We start from the raw sequence: 21,289 nt of genomic DNA, 5'->3' as shown, positions 1-21,289 counted from the left end.
CTGAAGTTTGGAGTTATGTCTCCCTACCTTGTCTTAGTCTTAGCTGACTTATGTTAGTGAGGCAATCTCTGAATTTTGCTTTACTTAACTCGTTTTAATCAAAATAGAAGTCTGAGTCTTAGATTGTCAACAATTTCCACACCGTAAAGTTAAAGAAATTGTGGTTGTAACAGCTTTGTTTCATGGAACAAACATTTATGCTAAAGCATTGTAGCACGTCACAGCTACAGAGAGAAAGTGAAGCTCTTCTTACAATCTAGGAATCAACCATTTTTCAGGCTACATTTTCGAAAACCCGATGGAGGTAAACCCAGAGTGATCCTGATGATTACCTCTCTCACTTCTGGTTGCTCTGCTGGATGCAACGAACACTTCATGAACACATAAACTAGAGTAACAGGAACAGACTAATCACTAAAAGAACACCGCTAAACAATTCACTGAAATGGTTAACAATGAACATAAATCTTACCCACAATCCCTCACTGAACTCGCATGCAAAACACAGCAGGATAAAGCAAATATATGAACGCTGGTTTCAATTGTCATATTAATAAAGGTTTTCCATTGTCTTCATTGGTCTTCACAATGTTAAACAATGTTCACTAAAGAGACAATTGGTAGGAAAAGTATATTTATTCACCATCACATTAATACTGCAGTTAGCTACTTATGACATAAGGAAATTGCAGGTGACTTTCAATACTTGACAACAAAGAAAGAGCAAATCAGCACCAACATTTCACTTTATTTTTTTTCTGACACAGGTGAATTTGTTTTGCACCATTTGTTTTAAATCATTTGGGGCAAATTGACCAATGGAAGAGTTTTAAAGGTGTAACTCAATTAATACAATTTGTGTTTTATGAATTTGAAGATGTTTAATTGCTGTTTTGAAAAATAGTTCCCTTATTGTTCTTAAGATATTTTTTTTATCTCAGTAACCATAACTGTTTGATCTCTGAAATCGTGACATAAAAGACACATTGAGACGCACACAGATGGTCTCTGTTAATTAAATAAGGGATTCTAGAAAGTAGTTGGTTTCCATTCATTTTACTTGTGGGCATCAGAGTAGGAGGGGCCGAAAACATGTGAACACCACAACCTTTAGATTTTCAGTTGTAAACAAAAATGGAAAGAAATGTTTTTCTTCCACTCAACTTCCATGTACTCTCATGTAAAGTTCCAAAGGTATGAATACTTTAGGCAGGACCTAAAGTATTCATACCCGGAAACTGTAAAATGCCTTTGATGAAGCTCCTCTATGCAGCAGGTTCTCTGACTCCATTTAAGTTCCAGGGCTTTTATATCACTCATGGAAAGAAACTATAATTAATTATTTATACCATTTTTCAGCTTTCATAAGTCATAGTATACCAGCTAATTGCAGAGTCTGCACAGGTCTATCATTTCTCATGCGCATAACTGTGCTGGTGTTTTTTTTTTGTTTGAAATGTTTTTTGTTTTTTTTTCTACCACTTAAAATCCCTCTACTGTAAAAATATGAACAATCCAAGTTTTTTTTTCACCTTTCCATTGAGCAGGAGTGATGCACAAGGTGATGATTTTGGAGAAAAACACTGAGTGAGAAAATTGTGACAGGTTTGAGTGTGGAAGCAGATCGATGTATTAAAGGGAAGTCGAACGAGAGGGCAGCAGCTTATCAAACTTGAACTTGGTTTATTGTCTTTATGACCCACAGGACATGCCATTCCCTCATAGTGAGGCTAAAGCAGAGGAAGAGCTCAGCTCCTAACAGCAGCGCTGAAAGAAACGCAGACCAAATTGCACTCAAGAGAGTAACCGTCTGCCTCAACGATGCTGTGCCGTACCATGTGGCGCTTGGCTATCATAAAGCTGCTCACTGTGGTGTGTTCCGACACTGTTCCACAGTGCAGTAATTCTCTGGCTCATCTAGTTAGTGCCGCCTCACAATGCGTGGGAGAGGTGTGCCTGTAAATCCCCATTAAATGTCTTATTGAGGACTGCTCAGAATATAAATGGAAGTACGCTTGCCCTTTATCAACGTGCACAGCCACAGAAGACCGCTTTTTGCTTCGTTACAGTCAGAGGTTTAGGGTTGTCTTAGTTAATGCTTTACCAACGTAAAACAAACATTACGACAAATGAGTGCTACCCATCATATTTTTAAAAGAATTACAGTAGCTTTTATTCCCCCATTTAAAAGTAGTTTTATAAAGCAAAGTACGAAGGGCAAGACATGGAAGCGGCATGCCGAGCACTTCTAAACACATGCACAGATTGCGTTCAGTGTTCTGTCTGGGCATGAGTCAGGAGACAGGCTGGTGCACAAGAAAAGCAGCAATTTGCATATTTGTTTCCAGGAGCAGCACGCCGCTGCTACTGTACTGTGCTGCTGCTGCTTCTTCTTCCTGTGTGGCACCTCTGGAGTGTGTAACGGTTTCAAATTACATTCGTCAACTCACTGAGGGTCGCAAGTGCGTGATGCTTCCATTTGTGGCTTTTATGTCTTTAACACATCAGATATGCACAACATAGTGTGAAAGCAGGTGAAGATATGATAAAGAGACATTATAGAGATCCCAGTGGGATCTTACTGTTTACATCTGCAGCAGCTTTACTGTGTGTTCGAATGAGAAGGTTCAAGCCGAATGTCACAAAGTGAGTCATTTTCCCCAAGAAAAGGTTGATGGAGATGTTCACCAGACAGGAAGAGCAGTATTAAAGAATGCGATGGCATGATTTCATGTAGTTATCAATTAAATGTTTTTTTGGGGTTTTTTTTGCAAAATGTTACATCAGTCAAGACATCTATAAGTAAACCCTCTGTCACATGGCTGCACGACAGCTTTTAAATCCCATTGCTTTGAGGAAATATGATGTCTTTGACCACCAGATGCGCCAACATCAGCACTGCAGCACTCACGCGCCGTCGCTACAGAAGCACCACAGCAATGACCCGACGACAACGTTACAAAATGTCAAGCTTTCCTGCTCAAAATGTTTACCCACCTGAGGCCAGAGGCTGAAAAAGGAAAGAGAAAATGAAGACCTCCCTTACTGCCTGATTAATTCTGATAATAGTAACCTGACCATACACAAAATAAATAATATAAAAAACAAATAAATATAACTATCTGACTATTTAAGAGGCATTGAATTATCGTCCCTACAGTCAGTTAATACTTTAATTTGGAAACACAAATTAAACAAAACAGAAATGATGCAGCATAGTAGTGACTTTCACCAAATTGTTCTCATTGTACACAAACTATTTATATGAATGCATCAACAGAGGCACACACACTTTAAATATTTAAGTATTTGTAGAAGACTAGATGTGCTAGATAAAATCCCTCATTTCCTGGATTGCACCTATGAGAAAATGCTTTTTAAATGTTACTATGGAAAGGATCTGTGCGACAGCAGTGTAACACTGATGCATAAGGCAGAGCTTAAGTTAGACTTTACTGTTTGCTAATTTGACTGAAGGAGTAAAAAAAACCAACAACAATCATATGGCCGTTTTTATCCGTCAAATGTTTAAATAAAACTGACATATTCTGTGATATTTAAATTTGACTCAGTTTAATTACCATTCAGTTCAAACAAGTCCACATTGTGCTATCACACATCCAACACAAGAAACGTTTTTCTCTGCAGTGACAGAAAACACTGACTGTGGCCTCAGTAACATCACACAAACACTTAGATTAAACTCCCACTGTGAACGATTCACCTGCTGTGGCCTGAACACACGAGCCCACAACCTCCTCCTGGTCCTTCCTGGACCTGAACTGTGCATCCACTTGTGCATAATCAAATGTCTCACCCGGGATTGCTGCAGAGGCTGCTTTCTAGATTCAGCAGAATGGGAACCAGTGGTTCAGCTGCACTGGTCTGTGATCCGAAGTGGCGTAAATTTGAAAATGTCTGCATGTCTACAAAGTGGTAAAGAGTGTGAATTTGTAATCCTTCAAAATGATAGATGGTCTTCAGATTTCTCCATCATCTTAAAAAAAAAACAGTCAAAGGAAACATTGGGTTAAGGCCATGAGTTGCAGTTAAAATTATTCATGATAAATGTGCGTCCTTGTTAAACAAAAGGCAGTTTTTCTTCATAGCAATATCTGCAGTTTACACGCAGATCTACAGCGAGTATTCAAAATACAACAACATTAAATAAATGTTTCAAGTAATACAGTGCAGAATAATTTGATTTAGCCCCAGCAGGAACAATTGTTGATTGTATGTTTAATGTGAATACACAGTCAGATCATTTGCAAATTACTGCTTTAAAATTTTTGTGTAAATACAAATAAACAGGGTTTTCCTCACACTGTGAGCATCTTAAACCAGCAAAAGCAAATCCCAGGCCTAATATAAAAGTGTTCCGGATAGATCTGAAAAATGGCCTCCAGCAGCACTAAAAACCCAAAGTTAGGGATGAAAAAATGTCTACAAGACATCAAGCCTGGGATTAGTACACTATCCTCATGAAGTTAATTGGACTACGAAGGTTCTGTTGCTGATACTGATGTTATATGAACAGAGACGGCTGTATGAAAATGGAAAGGCTTTGATATTCTTGCCCTAAAACACTAAAACATGGCGGACCGTCTGAAGATAACCACCACAATTCAGTCATATCCAATAAATTAAAATGTGTTCCGGTGAGGCTTGTTCAAATTTAAAGTCTTTTTAAAATAACTTTTAAGCAGACACTGAACATACTTTTCATTAAATCCACATTTCTGTATTTCTTTTTTTTTTTAATTGCTCTGGTGCAATATTCTAATCCTAAATATGTTTTCATTAGCTGTAAGCAGAAAATCATAATAATTATTTACAGTAAAGGCTTGACAACTCTCTCAAATGAAGCCATACATGTTTCACTTAGTGTATTTTTAGTGTGTTCTGTGTAGCGTGTCAGAATTGTTGTATGGCACTTACAAAGTTACTATCTAAAGTGGGTCATTTCGCTATAATGCTGGAAGTTTGCTTTGGATTTGTTTCAAAACAACAAACAAAAAGACGGAAAAGAAAGGGAAAAAGAGAAAAACCAAAGGAAGCTGTAAGAATTGAGGATATGGAGAAAGAGAGAGATAATACAAGAAAACACACTAGGAATCTGCTTCAATACAAGCAGAAAGAGAGGAAAAAACAGAGAATCAAGAAACCAGAGCAACAAACATTATCTTCACCTTCCTAAAATAATTACCCAAGTCATTTTTTGCCAAAACTGATTTTGGCACAAACAAAACCACCCTCTTTTTTATTGACAAGCAATGATTTAGGCAAAATAAAGGAGAAATTTTCACCAAAAAATGACTTAGGCCATTATTTTAGGAAGGTGAAACATGCATATAACAACGCCACTGATAAGTACACAGTACTAAACAATGCAAGGTGTATGTAGTGTCAACCACATTCCAGAGTTTATCTGTCAACGCCTGATTCTATACCTTAGCGAAGACCTGCTCAGTGTTTTAACTTATGGAAATAAATCAGGTAGGAAAAAAATTCTAAATGTACAGCAGGTTAGATTTCATTTTTGATTCAACATCAGGGTTTAGTGAATCACTAATGTACAGTCTTACTACGACAACGTATTTTCATTTGGACTCTTTCGCAGTTGTGTTTTACAAGGGTGAAATGACTGCTTTCTTAGACGGCATGGTATGTTTATTTCTGCTCCTGCTCTCAGTTTTCAGAAATACTTTAAAAACTAGCAGTGAACTTAATTCTCTATAAACTCATATTTGCTGTTTTAGTTTGAGTATATATATATTTTTTTCCATCTGAAAATAATCTCAGAGGAATGTAATGAAGGCATAAATTGTTCTGAAATCAGACACACAGGGAAAAAAAAGAAGTCCAGTGTTAGAAGAGAATATTTATAAAATCAACTTGCAAAATGAGGAAGAAGCAAGTGAGGAACTAGAAAGAAGGAGGTGAGGATATTAGATGCCTATACATGGTGATTAGCATAGACATAGACAAACAAGTAAATGGTCATAGCAGGTATAGATGTAGTTAAATAAAATCCTACAACAAACAGCTTCCAACACACCGAGGGTTCAATAATTTCATACCGAACACTGATATTTAAAGGAAAGCAGAAAAGACCGTTTCTAGCGGTACATCCACAAAGCCTGTCTTTTCTTGTGTACCACTTAGTTTGAGAAGAGCGGGACCCTTCTGTCTAGTAGTTTGAAGCAAACCTTTCAGCTCCAATGTTGGTCTTCCTTTAGTTATTATTTCCTGTTTCGATTGCAAATCTGCTTTAGAAAACTGTTTAATGGTAGAAATGTTGTCATCCAGGCTGACATCGGAAGAGAGGAGAAAACAACAAATATATTTCTGCACTTGACTCATTTACTGTATGACTAGCTCGCTGTCACTGTCTCTTACTAGTTGTGGAGTCACAAAACCAATGTCTGGGATCATAAGCGCCCCCTGTCATGAGGCAGGAGAACTGCCTGCCTCACCTCAAGTCTGTTCTCTGCGGTTTCTGATCGCTCCTCCGCACACAAAACACGTTACACACACAGTTGGTGACAAAAAACACTGTACATTATTTGCATAAGCTAAATTATGGAAAATCAGTCCATATATTAAATGTTTTTAGCCATTTTATTGCGAGCATACAGAACAGGTTCCCATAGAATGGCAGCCAGTGCAGTTAGTGAGAGGTTGACCAATCCCAGGTGAGGCTCGACTGCTGCTGCCTCACCGGCTTCACTTCAAAGCATTTGAATGGAAAATTGCAAAAATTCAGCAATTTTGGAGAAAAAGTAATCAAAACTGGTTAAGCTAAATAAAAAATTAATACTTTATAGTACAAACCACGGGGTGAAAATAGCAATATAAATGATCTTATCATTATATTCGTTGTGTATTACTTTTCCATGATGACAGGTGAGGCTCGGCCTCATCTGCCTCCCCTGACCACACGTCACTGATGTCTATAAATATTATTACTGACTGTGCATAATATGTTGACACGAAAACATCTATAACTCTCTATCAGCTTCTGAATTGAAGAGACACTGATCTAAACCTGCTAATGACTGATTCAGTCTTTTGATTCTTGGATTGGTAAATGGTTAAACTGAACTGCTTTGTGCTGGATCTTTATCAGTATGTGGACATTTTTGAATGAATTTAATTGTCAACTTATTTGGAAATGTTTGTGGTTAATGGAAGATTGATCCAGTTATTTGATGGAAGTTTGTCCTGTATATATTGTAAATAATTTTTCCAACTACAATACAAATCACCTTTGAGTTAAATCAACCCTGATCCTCCCTGAGTTTTATCTTTGGGTCTTCTGATAAAAAGTCATTTATTTTTAATATTGATTCCCTCATTTTAACATGCAGCATCATAAAAGCTACACTATGCTGCAGCTTGATAGGTAAATATAATTCTATATGTCAACTAACATTAAGATAAATATTCATGGATATTTATTAGCGTGACCTTATTAATTTACTTGTGATTGTAAATGGGGAACTGTTCGGTTTGTGTTTGTTCTCAGACCTATAACCAGTACTCTGTTAAATATTTCAGTGTCTTTCAGAACGTTTCTAAGGTTTATCATCTTTCTAACCAGTGCCTTCCTCTCTTATTTTTGTGTTTTTCAGCTGCTGCTCAGCAGTTTGAGCCAAAGCTGATAGTAGAGAACCAAAGTGGTGCCAACCAGAGTCAAACTGGGGTTACCACAACTTGTACCGTTTCCCTGGTTCATACAGTACAAGGCTTAACCTCATTGATGCTGTTCTTCCACGGATAGTAGACTGTTGTTCTGACAGTCAAAAAGGAGTCAAATGTGTTTACAGCTTTATCCCTGTTTTCTTAAATAAAATGTTATATTAATGCCATGTTGTCATTTTTAGGCGTGTGTACACACATTTCTGGAAATATGTTAATTTAAGATAATTATGAACGACATAATACCCATCATCTGCCAATAAAATTGTGTATTTAACACCAGTGAAGAAACGTTTAATCATATGAGATGATGTAGACCTTTCAGACCAAAAAATGTACATGACTCAACATTGATTAATTAGCTTTCATTCAGTATAAATCAACCCAAATGTGCATGTAGATCCACAATCAGATGATGGTTGAATCAACACTGATTCAACCATCAGCTATGGTTGAAACCCTAACGTTGATTCAACATGCAAGTCACCGACCGCTTTCAATTTCATTTCAACATCAGGCTTCAACGTAGATTCAATGTTTCTGCCTGACCTTGTGTCAGTGTTGTTTCACTCATATCGTGCTATCTGGGCGGTCGCTTTAAAAATGCTCCAGTGCTTGCCTGAGGTTGATGTGGTGAGCCTTAGTGAAATAAAATAAAAATCTCCTTTTCTACAGAATCAAGCCTTTTTAAAAGCAAGAGGTAAGAAAATGTTCTTCATTACAGTCCATCACGGGTAAACGATCTAAGCAGGAGCGGGAAGCTCCACGGTGCTGAGTGCTTTCAGAGAGCAGGCTGAGCCACGGGGTGTCAGGTACTCACTGTAGGAACATCCGAACACCTCCACTCTCAGGCCCATCCACCCGCTGGGGTTCCAGTCAAGAGGGACAAAACGCAGGAAACGTGTCTTCACCGGGTGGGACAGCTTGTTCTGGACAACCGTCTCCGAATTCACATTCCCGTCAAACCTCTGCAGGAAGAGGGAGGACAGAGTAGAGTTAATAGAGAACAAGCCACCAATGGTCTACTTGGATCAGGTGAGTGCAGTAAAAGTCTCAGAAGGGTGAAGAAATGCATATCTCCTGAGCACCCTAAACAGAAGCAGCATGGAAATCTAAATCCTTCTCCAGCCAAAAAACAAAAGAAAAAAAAAAAAAACAATTATGACAGGACCAAGGCAAGGCCAATGTCTGACTCTGCTTCTTGAGTAAACTATTTGATGGAAAGTGATAAGAAGGATGGTGAGCTGGAGAAATGTGAGAATAGTCGTTCTAACAGCACCGCGAGAGGTGGAGGAGAAATGACCACTGAGGCAGCCTGAGGCAAAATAAGGGCTCTCATATTGTGTTTTTCTCCCCGCAGAGCTGAAAGCAAAGACCTCTGAGTACAACTATGAGACGTCATTCTTCTTTTGCTTTTTTTCCACCCCTCGCTGACTTCCAGTCTGCACCAGATAACGCCAGAGGACATAAACAGTGAACACACAGTGAAAGATGGAGGCTAAAACAGAGACAAACAGCCTCTCCTCTAAAATGACTGATTACCAGCTCCACCATAACCGATTTCTGGGCAGGTGACACATCAAATCAATAAGCACGAGAAAGGACCAAGATGATAGATCTTTGACAGAGAGGCTCCAGGCTTTTAAGAATAGTTCAACACAGTCAGACAGGAAAAATCATTCAGCTTGCTTTTGGCAACAAGAGAACACAACGGGAAGGAGCTGGAATGACCATGGGACGCTCGCGGAGCGCTGTGGAGCAGAGGCATCATTAAATGGAGCAGGACCCAGCTTCTTACTGGATAATCAACGCAGCAGCAGAGTGCTGTCGCTGATTTATGCCACTGCTTTCACCATTTTGAGCCATGGGCTTAGTGGAGCCTGGTGGCGGAGTCTTAAAACAGGAAGAGCTGGCATTATTACAACACGCGCTATAAGTCACATCAGCACAGGAGGGATTAACTAACGCCACTGGGCTTTACTTACGTGGTTAATGTGTGTGCATTACCTCAGCTCTGCTGTGGAATGTTTCTGAAGGAAATGAAGCAGGCCAAAAACGCGCGTTCAGATGTTCAGTGTGAAGGTTGGAAACTCCACGTCGGTGTTTTGATGAAAACCGTCTGCTGTGGATGTTACACTCAGCTGCCGTTCCAGCATTAATCTCATTTAACTGCTGTTAGGGACTTAAAAGCTCGCGTTGAACCACTAAAAGTGAACACTAGGTATTTTCAGATCAAATATTCGTCCGTAAGGATGAGTAAAATGGAAAGTTGAAGGAAAAGATGCATTCTTAGCAATAATTCATGAGTGAAATTGTGTGAGGCAGGAAAAGGACGAGGCTGATTTTCTGTGTGAGGACTCACTGCAGATCCAACTTCCCCCTCAATCAATTGACTGCAATGCCTCCTCAGCATGTAGTCAAATTCTACAGAGTCCTGCTAATGACCTCATTATTTGATTCAGTTGTGTTGAAACAGAGACATGTGTAGAAGTCGCTGGACGCTGGCCCTGGAGGGCTGGAGTTGGGCATCTCTGAACCGCTGGATGTGCTATGACCGTACAGCATGAGGATGAAGGAAATACAGAGTTTTACATGCATTCTTACTCCTTCACAGGTGATTCGAATGGCTGAGAGACCTGCTAATGAACCAGTAATTCAGGACTCACAGACATGCAGGACACCAGCGCTTAATAACTGTATTTATCAGGATGAGCCTCCTGTGTTGTCCAGTGGAGGTTGACAAGGATGATGAGATTCAGTCCAGATGTTGGACAGAGGTGGTTGTTTCTTCAGCATGTTGTCAAAACATTGAGGGACCATGTCTCTGAGTCTTTTCTATCGGTGTGTATTTTGTCCTGGAAGAAAAAGTACATCCAGCTAAATCGGGGCCATAAAGTTTGTTCAAAAGAAACAAAAACCTGAAACTGAAAACTGAAAATCACCTTTGAATTTGAAGAGTATGTTTTTTCAGTTTAATTTTTTCTTTTTTTGTTTCAAATCCCATTTGTTTGTTTTTTTAAGCTTAAGATTTTAGGGACCCAATTTAGCTCCATAAAAGTAGACCAAAACTTTGTCCTTGTGGGTTTGGGTGTGGGCATCAGAGCCAGTTAGTGCTCACACTGATGCAAAACAAAGTACTAACACCCAGACTAGGAATGTATGAACATTACTAAATACATATAAGTACTGCAGTGAGGCTTTTGTAGTTGTGATATTGCACACACTGGTATTCTGTTAATAATTACAATTCCAGGTATTGTGCTGTTCTAGTAGGAACAACATCTGCATCGAGTATGAAGTTTTGTAATTTGAGAACCGTATTTATACAATGTCATATATGAAAATAGTAATGAGCATGTATCTGTTTCATAACACTTTGCTAAACAGAGAGCATCAGAAATTCTGGTCTCAGAATTACAGTGCATAAAAATAGTGATATATAAGAATGAATTACAACTCTCAGACCAGACTTAGTTTTAATTAGTATTCAGATAAGTTACTGCACAAATTATCTTTTAATTTCACTACAATGAATCGTTTATACTTATATCAATTTGCACAGCAGGTTCTTGTACTCAGAGGAGTGGTCTAGTTTCCCATCATACAATTCACACAGATCCTCTTTCAGAAGAGGAGATAGAAAAACAAAGTGTAGGATTTTATTGTTGAAGAGACTTTAACAGACTGAGAAAAATCTAATTTTCCAACAAGAGTAATCCTGATGAAATCAAGTGAAAACAATCATAAACATTAAGGCGTACCCATATGGGGAAAAATACCTGAAAATAGTGATGCAATTTATCTTGGTAATCATTGAGTGGCAGTTGGGATCATTAACGTCTCCAACATTAAAAACTAAGAAATTGTCCCACAATGTTCCTTTACAAATATCCTTCTACGAAACTGAATAGACTAAAAACTTTGCATCTCGATGTTTTACCATCAATCGCTTTTGCTTCTGTTTCCACCAGTAAATATCCAACAAAAAAGCATCTAAAAGAGATGCTGAAGAGTCACAGTTTTGCAAATATAATGTTATAGCAATACTTGAAATATGTCCGCAGCACTCTTTACATACATTGCTGTAAAGATGTGTACAAAGCCATAAAATAAACAAAAATATCATGACAGTGCTGAAAATTACTACAGAAAAAAATAACTAATTTCAGGCACATGTCTTTATTGAGGGAAAATAAATCCCACTTCAAGAGACTATTCTTTTCAAAAACATCCAACCATTTAACCCAGTTACTCTGTCGCCAAGTGAAACAGTATATAGACTTTTTATCCACAGACAAGTATTCATGTATTCATTTCTGCTCATTCTGACGGTTTCATTTCCAGCTACGTTTAGAACTAGGATGTTACATCAGACCAATAAAATTAACATTATTACCACAGAAATATGGGCTGTAATCCTCCAGATGAATCAATAAGGTATATTTGAACTGAAACTGATATAAATACATATTTTTTCAATCTCAGAAATTCTTAGGACCATATTTGCACCACAAAGGGTATCACAATGCAACAGAAGAACTGCCTGAGCAGTGCAGTCGGATAGCAGGAACCTGGTAGTGACATCCGCTTTGTTTAATTCAGTAACAATGATGAAGCTCCATCAGAGCAGAGCCTTAGAAAGGATCTCAGCCTTGGGTTGCCGCCTACTAACCAGACACTGCTGGTGTTTAACTGCAAATACTGGGGGTGACATTTTCTTTTTGCGCCTTTCCCTTTAGGATGTCGGGGATTAGGAAGGCCGATGATGGCGAGAAACTGAAATAAATGTAAAATGTTTATTGATTTAGGGTAATGATGATCATGCCAAAAGTGAGGGATCCTCATACAACTACACCAGAAAAGCTCGGTAATGATCCATGTGACAACACAAGAATCACTGGTAATAATTTATGTTGTCGTCAATTATAGCTGCTAGGTATGGGGGAGGATGGCAAACGTTTGCCAGTGAACATGTAAATAATTCAGGGTAGCCTTGAGAAAAAAAATGCTGTGATATGATGAAACTACACATTTTTGGCATCAATTTAGAATTCAATGTTGAAGGAAGATAAATGTGGAATTTGACAGGCAAGAACAGACTGGGGAAAAGGAGGCTTTGGGATTGTTTTCCTGCGAAGAGACAAGGACTCTTCAGGAGTCTGTGCCTGTGTGTGTGTGTGTGTGTGTGTGCGTGTGTGTGGGGGTGTGTGTGTGTGTGCGTGCGTGCGTGTGTGTGTGTGTGTGTGTGCGCGTGTGTGCGTGTGTGTGTTTGTATTTCCATGCGTCTGTCTGCGCGTGCGTCCATGTAGGGGGAATGGTCCTCAAAGAGATCCAGAAATATGGCTCATTGATTGGATTTTACTGCATAGTAATGTCATAAAAAGCATTTCTAAGGTAACAACAGATCATCTTAAGTTTAAGTACAGTAAGATAATGGAGTGGCTTGGCCACAAACCAATTATTAATAATACTACAGAAAACCTTCAGCTATAAGTTTAAGCAAATGTATAAATACATAATGAAATCTTTACCTTTTTCTCAAGGTCAGAGGTTAAAAAGGACAAATTTGTTCCCATTTGTGGTCAGAAAGGGCTTTTCTTTCTGTTTACTTTAAAGTCATAAGTTACATTTCCATTGTATTTAGTGGAATTGCCTTTTACATATATAACATGGGTGAATTGTTTATTGCAAGAACCGTCTGAAAAGTTCCCTAGTTTGTTCCCAGATAAAGTTCAACAATCTGGGAAGATTGATCTCCTCAAATTTCAAACTTGGTTCTTGGGACTACAAGTAGATTTTGGTTGACGGACGTGGGAAATCAAGTTAGAGAATGTGGCTTCAACAATTCTGGAGGAACTGGAGCAAGAAGGACTCTGAAATTTAAAGTCGGGTTTTTAAAATGAACTCTAAAACAACCAGGTTCAGGCATTTTCAGGAATGAATCAGTGAAATAACCAGGAAGACAAAGAATGACATGGAGTGAGCAGATGGGAGGCTTTCCCATAAAACCAAACTCTTCATCACCTGCCCACTACCTGATAACATTCTCAGTTAGAAAATATTTTTCAAATGATTAAATTTATTTTGGACAAGTTGTTTCTTTATTGAGATATTGTAAAAGCTTAAATTTCTCACATTTGACTTTAAAGCCAAGTAGTTCAATACATTGGTTGATCAGAGGGCCCATGTTTTCTGGGCCAATAATCACCTGTGATAATTGGACAGAACAGTTGCAGAGATAAGCATACCTTGGCATGTGCCACACTTTATTTTAAACTTGAGCAACTGTCTTCAGCAGGACACCAAACTTCTTCCACAATCCAACGCAGCTGGCCATGAGGAGGATCTAAGTATCCTGTTAATATTATGCAGCTTCTAGCTCTCCAAGAGCTATGGAGAGCCTTGTGAATCCAGGCGGTGCAGAAGTTTGTGTCTGGTTAGTCAGTCATCATTACCCAAACGAGCCGTCCTATGTGGGCCAGTTCAGTTGGAATGCAGATTTCCTGTCACACTGGGCTATTTTTGAAACGGGAAACTATTCTTTTTTTTATTTTTCTTCTTTTTTTTTTTTTTTTAACAGTATGGCACTGAATTCCTTCAGAAACAATCAAAACTCTGCAAAGAAAAAAAAGTTTTCATGGATGCCGACACTGCACATAACAAGACTCACACTAAAGACAAGCACTAGGGTCCCAAAATACCTTCTACATGTAGTTCACTACATTCTGCATGGTCTACATTCTTGTTATTTGATCATCATTATTAAACTCACGGTACCTGGACCGGAGCCACATGCCCTCTAATTGACTCTGGACTGCACTCACTCACTCACTCACTCAATAACAACACTCAGATGTACGTCATCTTGAGTTATTCGTATTCTAAAGAAATCCCAGCTCAGGAGCCGCTCGGGCCACTCTGACGTCTGTGTGGAAAATGTTGCAGCAGAGAACATGCCATGTGTTCCAAGTGGGAGATCAAGTCTCGTCTGTGGATAAGGGCCTGAGGGTCCAAAAGACGTTCCAAAGGGCCAGAGCAGCAGGTTCGGCCCCTATCCACCAAAACAGCCTCATCCCACGGTGACTTCATTATTTCTATTTATGTTGCTGTCACTGTGGAGCAGTTCCTCCCCGTTAATTAAGACTCTTTATGCTTCCTCTCCCGTGATGAGCTCCCTTGTGTCAGTTTTCCTCTTTTTCTGCATAGAGAACAAGCACATACGTTTATTTTAATCAATTCACTGGGGGGACAGATTTTGCTCCCGGCGCTGAAGATGCTACAGTATGTTCTAGAAGGTTAGTGGGAAGTTAAACAGCCTGAGGCGTCACCACGTTAAGGGAACCCAACAAAAGCAGAACCACGCTGGGGAGAGGAAACTCTGGAGTGATCCCTGCTTGTCAGTCAGCTGAACGTCTCAATTGACAGTCTCATATTGTTCTTCGGCCTAAGAACTTATTCTGTTCCTCATAATGTTTAGCTTAAAGCTGCTTCATTTGTTATTTACTTTTATTTCACTTTGAGAAATGATTCACGTGCTTTGGAATTTTCAACTTTTTGGCACTGTATGAATGCAAACTTTGACGTATTTCTTTGGAGTCTGATGGTTCAAAGCAACATGAAGTAGTTCATTTTGCTGAAGTGGAAGGAATTTTCTGCAAAGCAAATGTTGCAAAAAATATCGCTCTTAATTGTGAGGACAAAACGATGACACCTGGAGGACGGTGTCAACGTGTCTCGTTTTCACCCCAGGAAAACGAGGTGGAAGTAAAGCCTGATTAAAGCTTAAAATACACTGAGGAAACACTGTTCTAAAGAATATTGTCAAGACAAAATGACAAAAAAAAGGAATATTTTTGTAAATATGTATATTCATTCATACATGCATCCATCCTGCCTAATGAAGTGTTAATTAGTCTTGTATTTTGTCTTTCACTGACTTGGTCCAGAACGGAGTCTTCCGATGAGGAAAAGTCAGTTCCCTATTCCTGACCTGGCAGGACCTCACCGTGATCCAGGTGATCCGCAGACATGCATTCATTCTCTCGTTAACACAATGTGCCAGAGTGATGGAGAGGAGAAGTAAGACATGTGGCTGGCATAGCACTGTGTTGTCACGACCAAGAGATGAACTGGTGTCAGACCCTGTGGCTCCCGACACCTTGACCACAACAAGACATCAGGATGTCTCTCCACCTCACTCCCCTCATTAGCACCAAAGGCCTACATGATTTGTCCTCTGCAGCAATGACGCTGATTATGATACAGCACCACTTGTCATTAGTCGATGCATCCCACTCGCAGCTCTAAACTGGTATTAAAGGTGGGCTGGATGATACATTTGTCTAATTTATGCCAGGCTTTGTGGCATAGTGCAAAGTGCAGGCACAGGTAACACACGATTGTGTAATGATACTAAAGGAGCATTGTCAGTATAAGCTCAGTCTTAGTGGAAAGCAACCTAATTGTGGCCTTTAATTCACTGTCTGGCGCCTGGCAAGCAAAGAGGTGACAGGTACCTCTCAATCAAGTGGTTGTCCCAATAAATGTTCATTGTCTTTAGTTACCGTTTCATTATTGTTTTATAGGAAATTGCTTTGACATTTTTAAAGTAGGTGACTATTGACTATCATGCTGTGGATGTGTTGGATTGTAGATGGAACAAATGACTTTCACGCCTTTCCCTCACAGCGTTGTTCTGCTGAAGGTAAGTCAAGGAGAGGTTCGCTGCTGCGATATATGTTTGTTTTCTGTGTGGAAGTGGTCGTTCAGGTCGAGGTCTCTGGCACATGATGTTGTTCACTATTGTTTGTTGAGCAGTTTTAACCGTTATTGTGAGTTTTATGGATAGTTTTATTGTCTTTTTTTTTTTTTTTTTTGTGGCGCGAACATGTCTCCAGTCTGTGCCGGTACAGTGCAGCTCGTTTTAACACTGTTTTTTTGTTTTCATGTTTAGGACTTGAGCGCAGGGAGAGAGATGATGTTTATGAAAAAGCAAAAAAAAAAAAAAAAAGCATTTGAAAAACACACACTTTCTAAGAACTGCATGTGTTTTTCAGATTCAGTTTTATTAAACTTGTCTATAAAATGGTCATGATCAAATTTAGCAGCCCTGCATCAGATGAGGGTCTTGCCAAAAACCACTGAATAAAAAACACTGGTATGACTCATCCCTCGAAAACCCAGTAACACGTTCCAACAATCCTACTCATTATGGCTAATTCTGTCAGAATAGACTTTTGGAATAAAGCTGCTTATTGATGACGGTGCAAACCCTTCATGTTGCCAACATCAGGTGTATATCAGATATAGTGACCAAAAGGTTGATCAAATTTCCTGTGCGCTGTGCAGCATTAGTCCAGTCAGGAGCTCCATCACCACTGTGTTAGAAGGATAAAGGAAATTAGCAGCATAAAATCACTCTTTGGTGCTCATGCAAACACGCTTTAATCCTTGTTAGGTCCCCATCTACCTGAATCGTTAACATGCAGGCAAATTAATGTTTAAATATCCCCCCTCAAGAAGGAGAATTTGTTTCGCACATTTATTCACCGCTGCATTAAAAAGAGATTTTTAAATAAGGCTCTGTTAAGATAATGAAGGATAATATGAACTCCCTGCTGAAACACATCCCCCTTCCTAACTATGGATATATGCAAAGACCATACAGTTAATGAACTCTGAAGGATATTGCAAATATTACACAGGATTTTAGGTTAAAGCATTGTTTCAAACTGGGGCACTGCTAGTTTCAAAAGATTTTACTTAAATTGTACAGCACTATTAGAAGTCAAACATAGTTCTCCATGCATCCTGGTGCACACTATGCATGTTCCCATTCACAAGAAACTATATTCAGCTGTGTTTTCTAAAGACATTCCTTTCAAAATGAACCGTGGTGAAAAGGTATTATTATATTAACACTGTTCCAGATTTAACAGACAAAACAAGCAAGTAAGTTGTTTGTGAAACAATCATTTTAATAGCACAACACATGATCAGTGGGTGTCTCAGTTATCAGCAAAGAGAGCTGATAACAGAGAGTGAAAACAAACTCAGATCAAACCTTTACCCTCCATAAAATGATTTCTTCAAGTAAAGTTGAAACCAGATTTTTTAGAGCTGGCTACTTTACTTTCTGACATTAACCTTAAACTTTTTTATCTTCTAGATTAGTTAGGGTTATCACATGTCACATAAAGACAGTTACAGAGTCGGCCTTCTATCACCTGGAGAGCATTTCCAGGATTAGAGGACTAAAGTCTCCACAAGATCTATACTTAACAAAAATATAAACACCTCATGCTAACTATTGTTGCCATGTGGAGTCAACAACTGTAAATGAGCCTTTGCTGACATTTTATTGTGCAAAAGAAATATTTCTCTTGATTTGTGTATAATTTTTAATCCATCTTCCTGTCAGTGAGCATCACTCAGTGAGTTGTTTTCTTTTACCCAGTGCATGGGTGGGGCATGTCCAGTGGGTGATCAGACAAAATGAGCAACATCTGGACAATCCTTGGACTGGAGACAGTAAAAGGCCCCAAAATGTCAAATTGTGTCACAAGTCATAAAGCCTCAGATGTCTCATGTTATGTAGGAGCCATTGGCATGTTGGATGCAGGGATGTCCACCAGAGCAGTAGCTGCATGGCTCAATGTCCGTTATCGGACAATAGACCTTTTAAGAGTTTGCTTCAAGGGTTGTGCTGTGGTGGTGCAGGGGTTAAGCACAACCCACATATAGAGGCCCTAGTCCTCGACGTGGCCGTCGCTGGTTCGATTCCTGGCCTGGTGACCTTTGCCGCTTGTCTTCCCCCTTCTCTCAGTACCAACTTTCCTGTCAATGAACGATCAAATAAAGGCCACAAGAGCCAATAAAACCTTGAAAAAAAAGAGTTTGATTCCAACAGACTGGAGCTACTGCACATCGACCTCATCCTCATCGGCCACGTCTGACCGCTCCAGCACAACATCGCCACATCCAGCTCATCCATCTGAGGATCAGCAACACACACAGCTGATGAGACTAGTGGTCTGCACAACAGACGCATCACGCTTCAGACTGTCTGTAACCGCCTACAAGAAGCCAACTTGCATGGTCAGCAAACTCCTCAACCTGACTCCTATCATGTTCAAAGGACTGTAGAATCTGCTACAAATGGCCAAACCACGATGACATCAATGCACATATGAAGATCAGTAATTACTGAAAATACATGTCGAGTTTCTCTATATATTGTATAACCCAAATGTTCATAAAACTATTACATATATTTGACATGGGGCATTTATATTTCTGCTCAGTGTAGAAAAACTCACGTATGAGTTTATCTTTAGTTGCATTGATTACTACAGCAGTGCCTTCTCAAGTCTGCCTAAAATAAATCAATCCTCCAACTGCAGCTGATCCAGAACGCTGCTGCTGGTGTTCTCACTAAAACCAGGAAGATAGAGGACATCAACCCAGTTCTAAAGTCCTTACACTGACTTCCTGGAGATCAGAGAATAGACTTTAAAATACTGTTGTTACTTTATAAATCACTGAACAGCTTAGCACCAGAATCCATTGTGGTGCTAAGCCTCCTGGTTCTGGTTTCCCCTATTATTATTATTATTATTATTATTATTATTATTAAGAACAATACTGCTAACATAGCTGTTATTAACATTATTAATATTTTTGTTAGCAGCAGTGTGTCAGTATTATTGCTGTCATTATGAAGAACGATCTCAAATCAACGCAAACCTAACTCGTCTAAGACACTCGACAGATATTAGAAATCAATTGCAATCACTAATTTAATTAGAGCTTTAAAGCATAATCATTATAATTATAAAGCAGCATTTTTCCAAACACTTCATGTGGCTAGTTTGGCTCAGCTCCAGGGCCCTTAGATCTCAGAGTAATGTCAGCAGCTTCTGGTATCTCATTAGTTCCCTTCTGCTCGGTTGCTGACAGTGAGCTGTTACCTTTGAGCTTTAGACGACTGTGAGGTGGAATCTGTCAAAAGGTCTTAGTGTGAGCCGAAGTCAGGCCAGGTCAGGGGGGCTGCACACAAACCGGCTTATATCACTGCCAGCCATCCCTCATGTGAATGTGAAAACCTTGACTTACTACAGGAAATACGAAGGCTGCTCATACCTGATTTAAATGTTTGCCTTTCTTTTGGTTGCTGAACCGCTCGGCCAGGATGAGTGCAGAGTAAACGACAGGAAGTCCACCCCTCTTATGGAGTCGGTTACAAAGGGCTTCATATTGCTTCATCTCGTCTTTGCATAAGAGTTTTAATACATTTTTCACACAATATGAGAAATGCCAACGAGTTCTTCACTTTTCACCAAAATGTAAAAACATCTACCAGCTCATAATAAAATATTCCATGTTTTTGCCTTTACATGCTGAACACCGACAGATAAGATCAGCTTGCTAATGTCTTCCCAAGGGGAAATGTTCAGAGTTGGTTTGTGCAGTTATCTGAATATTAAAGGTATTTAATATCAAAGTAAAAAGCCAGAAGTGCATTTCCTTTTCAACAAATATACAATTATTTGATAAAGCACCAACATTCAAAAGGATTTCACTAAAACATATTTCTTAGAATAACTCTATGTAGAGAAATACATAATGGAGAAAGCAATGCAAATTTGCTTAAGGTACGAATATCTCGGCGTTGACGAAGCACAGCTCAGACAGAGGCAGTGTTATAATTACCTTTATTGTAACCATGATGGATGCCAAAGTGAAGCAAAAGGCTGAAAAAAGTGGCGATCACATTGATCAGATTCGGAACTTGAGTTTGATTTAAACTGTTTTAAGTTCGTCATTTGATTCATTTCTGCACATCTTTGAACTTGTAAATGTTGCTCAGTTATGTGATGTTTTCCTCACGTCAGAGCTGGGATATGAAACTACAAAACCACAGCTGTGGGGGATGAACCAGGAGTTTATATGGCCAAAAATAATCTTTAGTAAATTAGTATGTAATTTTTCTGAGGATATTTCCTCAGACAGACGCTTGCTGATAGGCTAGGCTAACTTTAACTTGCTTCCACCCTGTTTTCATATGACTCACCAATATTTCATTACAGAATATATTTCTTTGGTTACGTTTAACTTGGACTGAATCACCGTGGCATTGTTCCCATGTTTCAAAGCATAAGGACCTTTGTTCCAACGGTCAAAGGTCTTGGATTAAAACAGAATACTGTGGTGCATTCAGGGTCCTCTCACGCAATTGTCTGGTAAGAGTAGCATGCCCTAAAAATGATTGTTACCTGAGTGACTGCTGTTTGGAGCAGATCTCTATCATAGTCTGCAGTTTGTAAAGTTTTTAAGTAGTACTGCAAAAACAGTCTGTGACTGCAAGTCAAGAGTTATAGTTAGCATAATTATGACTGAAGAAATTAGCCTCCTTTCATTACACAATAGAAGTAAAACTGATTTATAGGATCTGCATTGCCCTGCAGTGATGTTGGTCCTTATTGATGGGGGAAATAAAGTTTGCTACAGAACTTTTTATTCACACCTTGCCTTTAGATACACACATCTAGGTTGTTTTATACTCGCTTCAGTGAGTGGTTGATGATTT

At 39.1% G+C, this 21,289-nt stretch overlaps 1 protein-coding gene across 2 annotated transcripts in view; it reads right to left on the bottom strand.

Moving 5' to 3' along the window:
- Positions 1–21,289, bottom strand: part of cntnap5a (contactin associated protein family member 5a) — a 173,030-nt gene that overhangs the window by 108,845 nt on the left and 42,896 nt on the right. For both annotated transcript variants that reach the window (XM_008438481.3, XM_081598493.1), the window contains exon 4: positions 8,522–8,669. In XM_008438481.3, the coding sequence (XP_008436703.3) occupies positions 8,522–8,669 (148 nt within the window). The remainder of the gene's footprint in view (positions 1–8,521; positions 8,670–21,289) is intronic.

This window comes from Poecilia reticulata, chromosome 2 (assembly GCF_904066995.2).
Source record: "Poecilia reticulata chromosome 2, P_reticulata-male-v2, whole genome shotgun sequence".
Taxonomy (NCBI): domain Eukaryota; kingdom Metazoa; phylum Chordata; class Actinopteri; order Cyprinodontiformes; family Poeciliidae; genus Poecilia; species Poecilia reticulata.
This window is presented reverse-complemented; position numbering and strand designations above follow the sequence as displayed.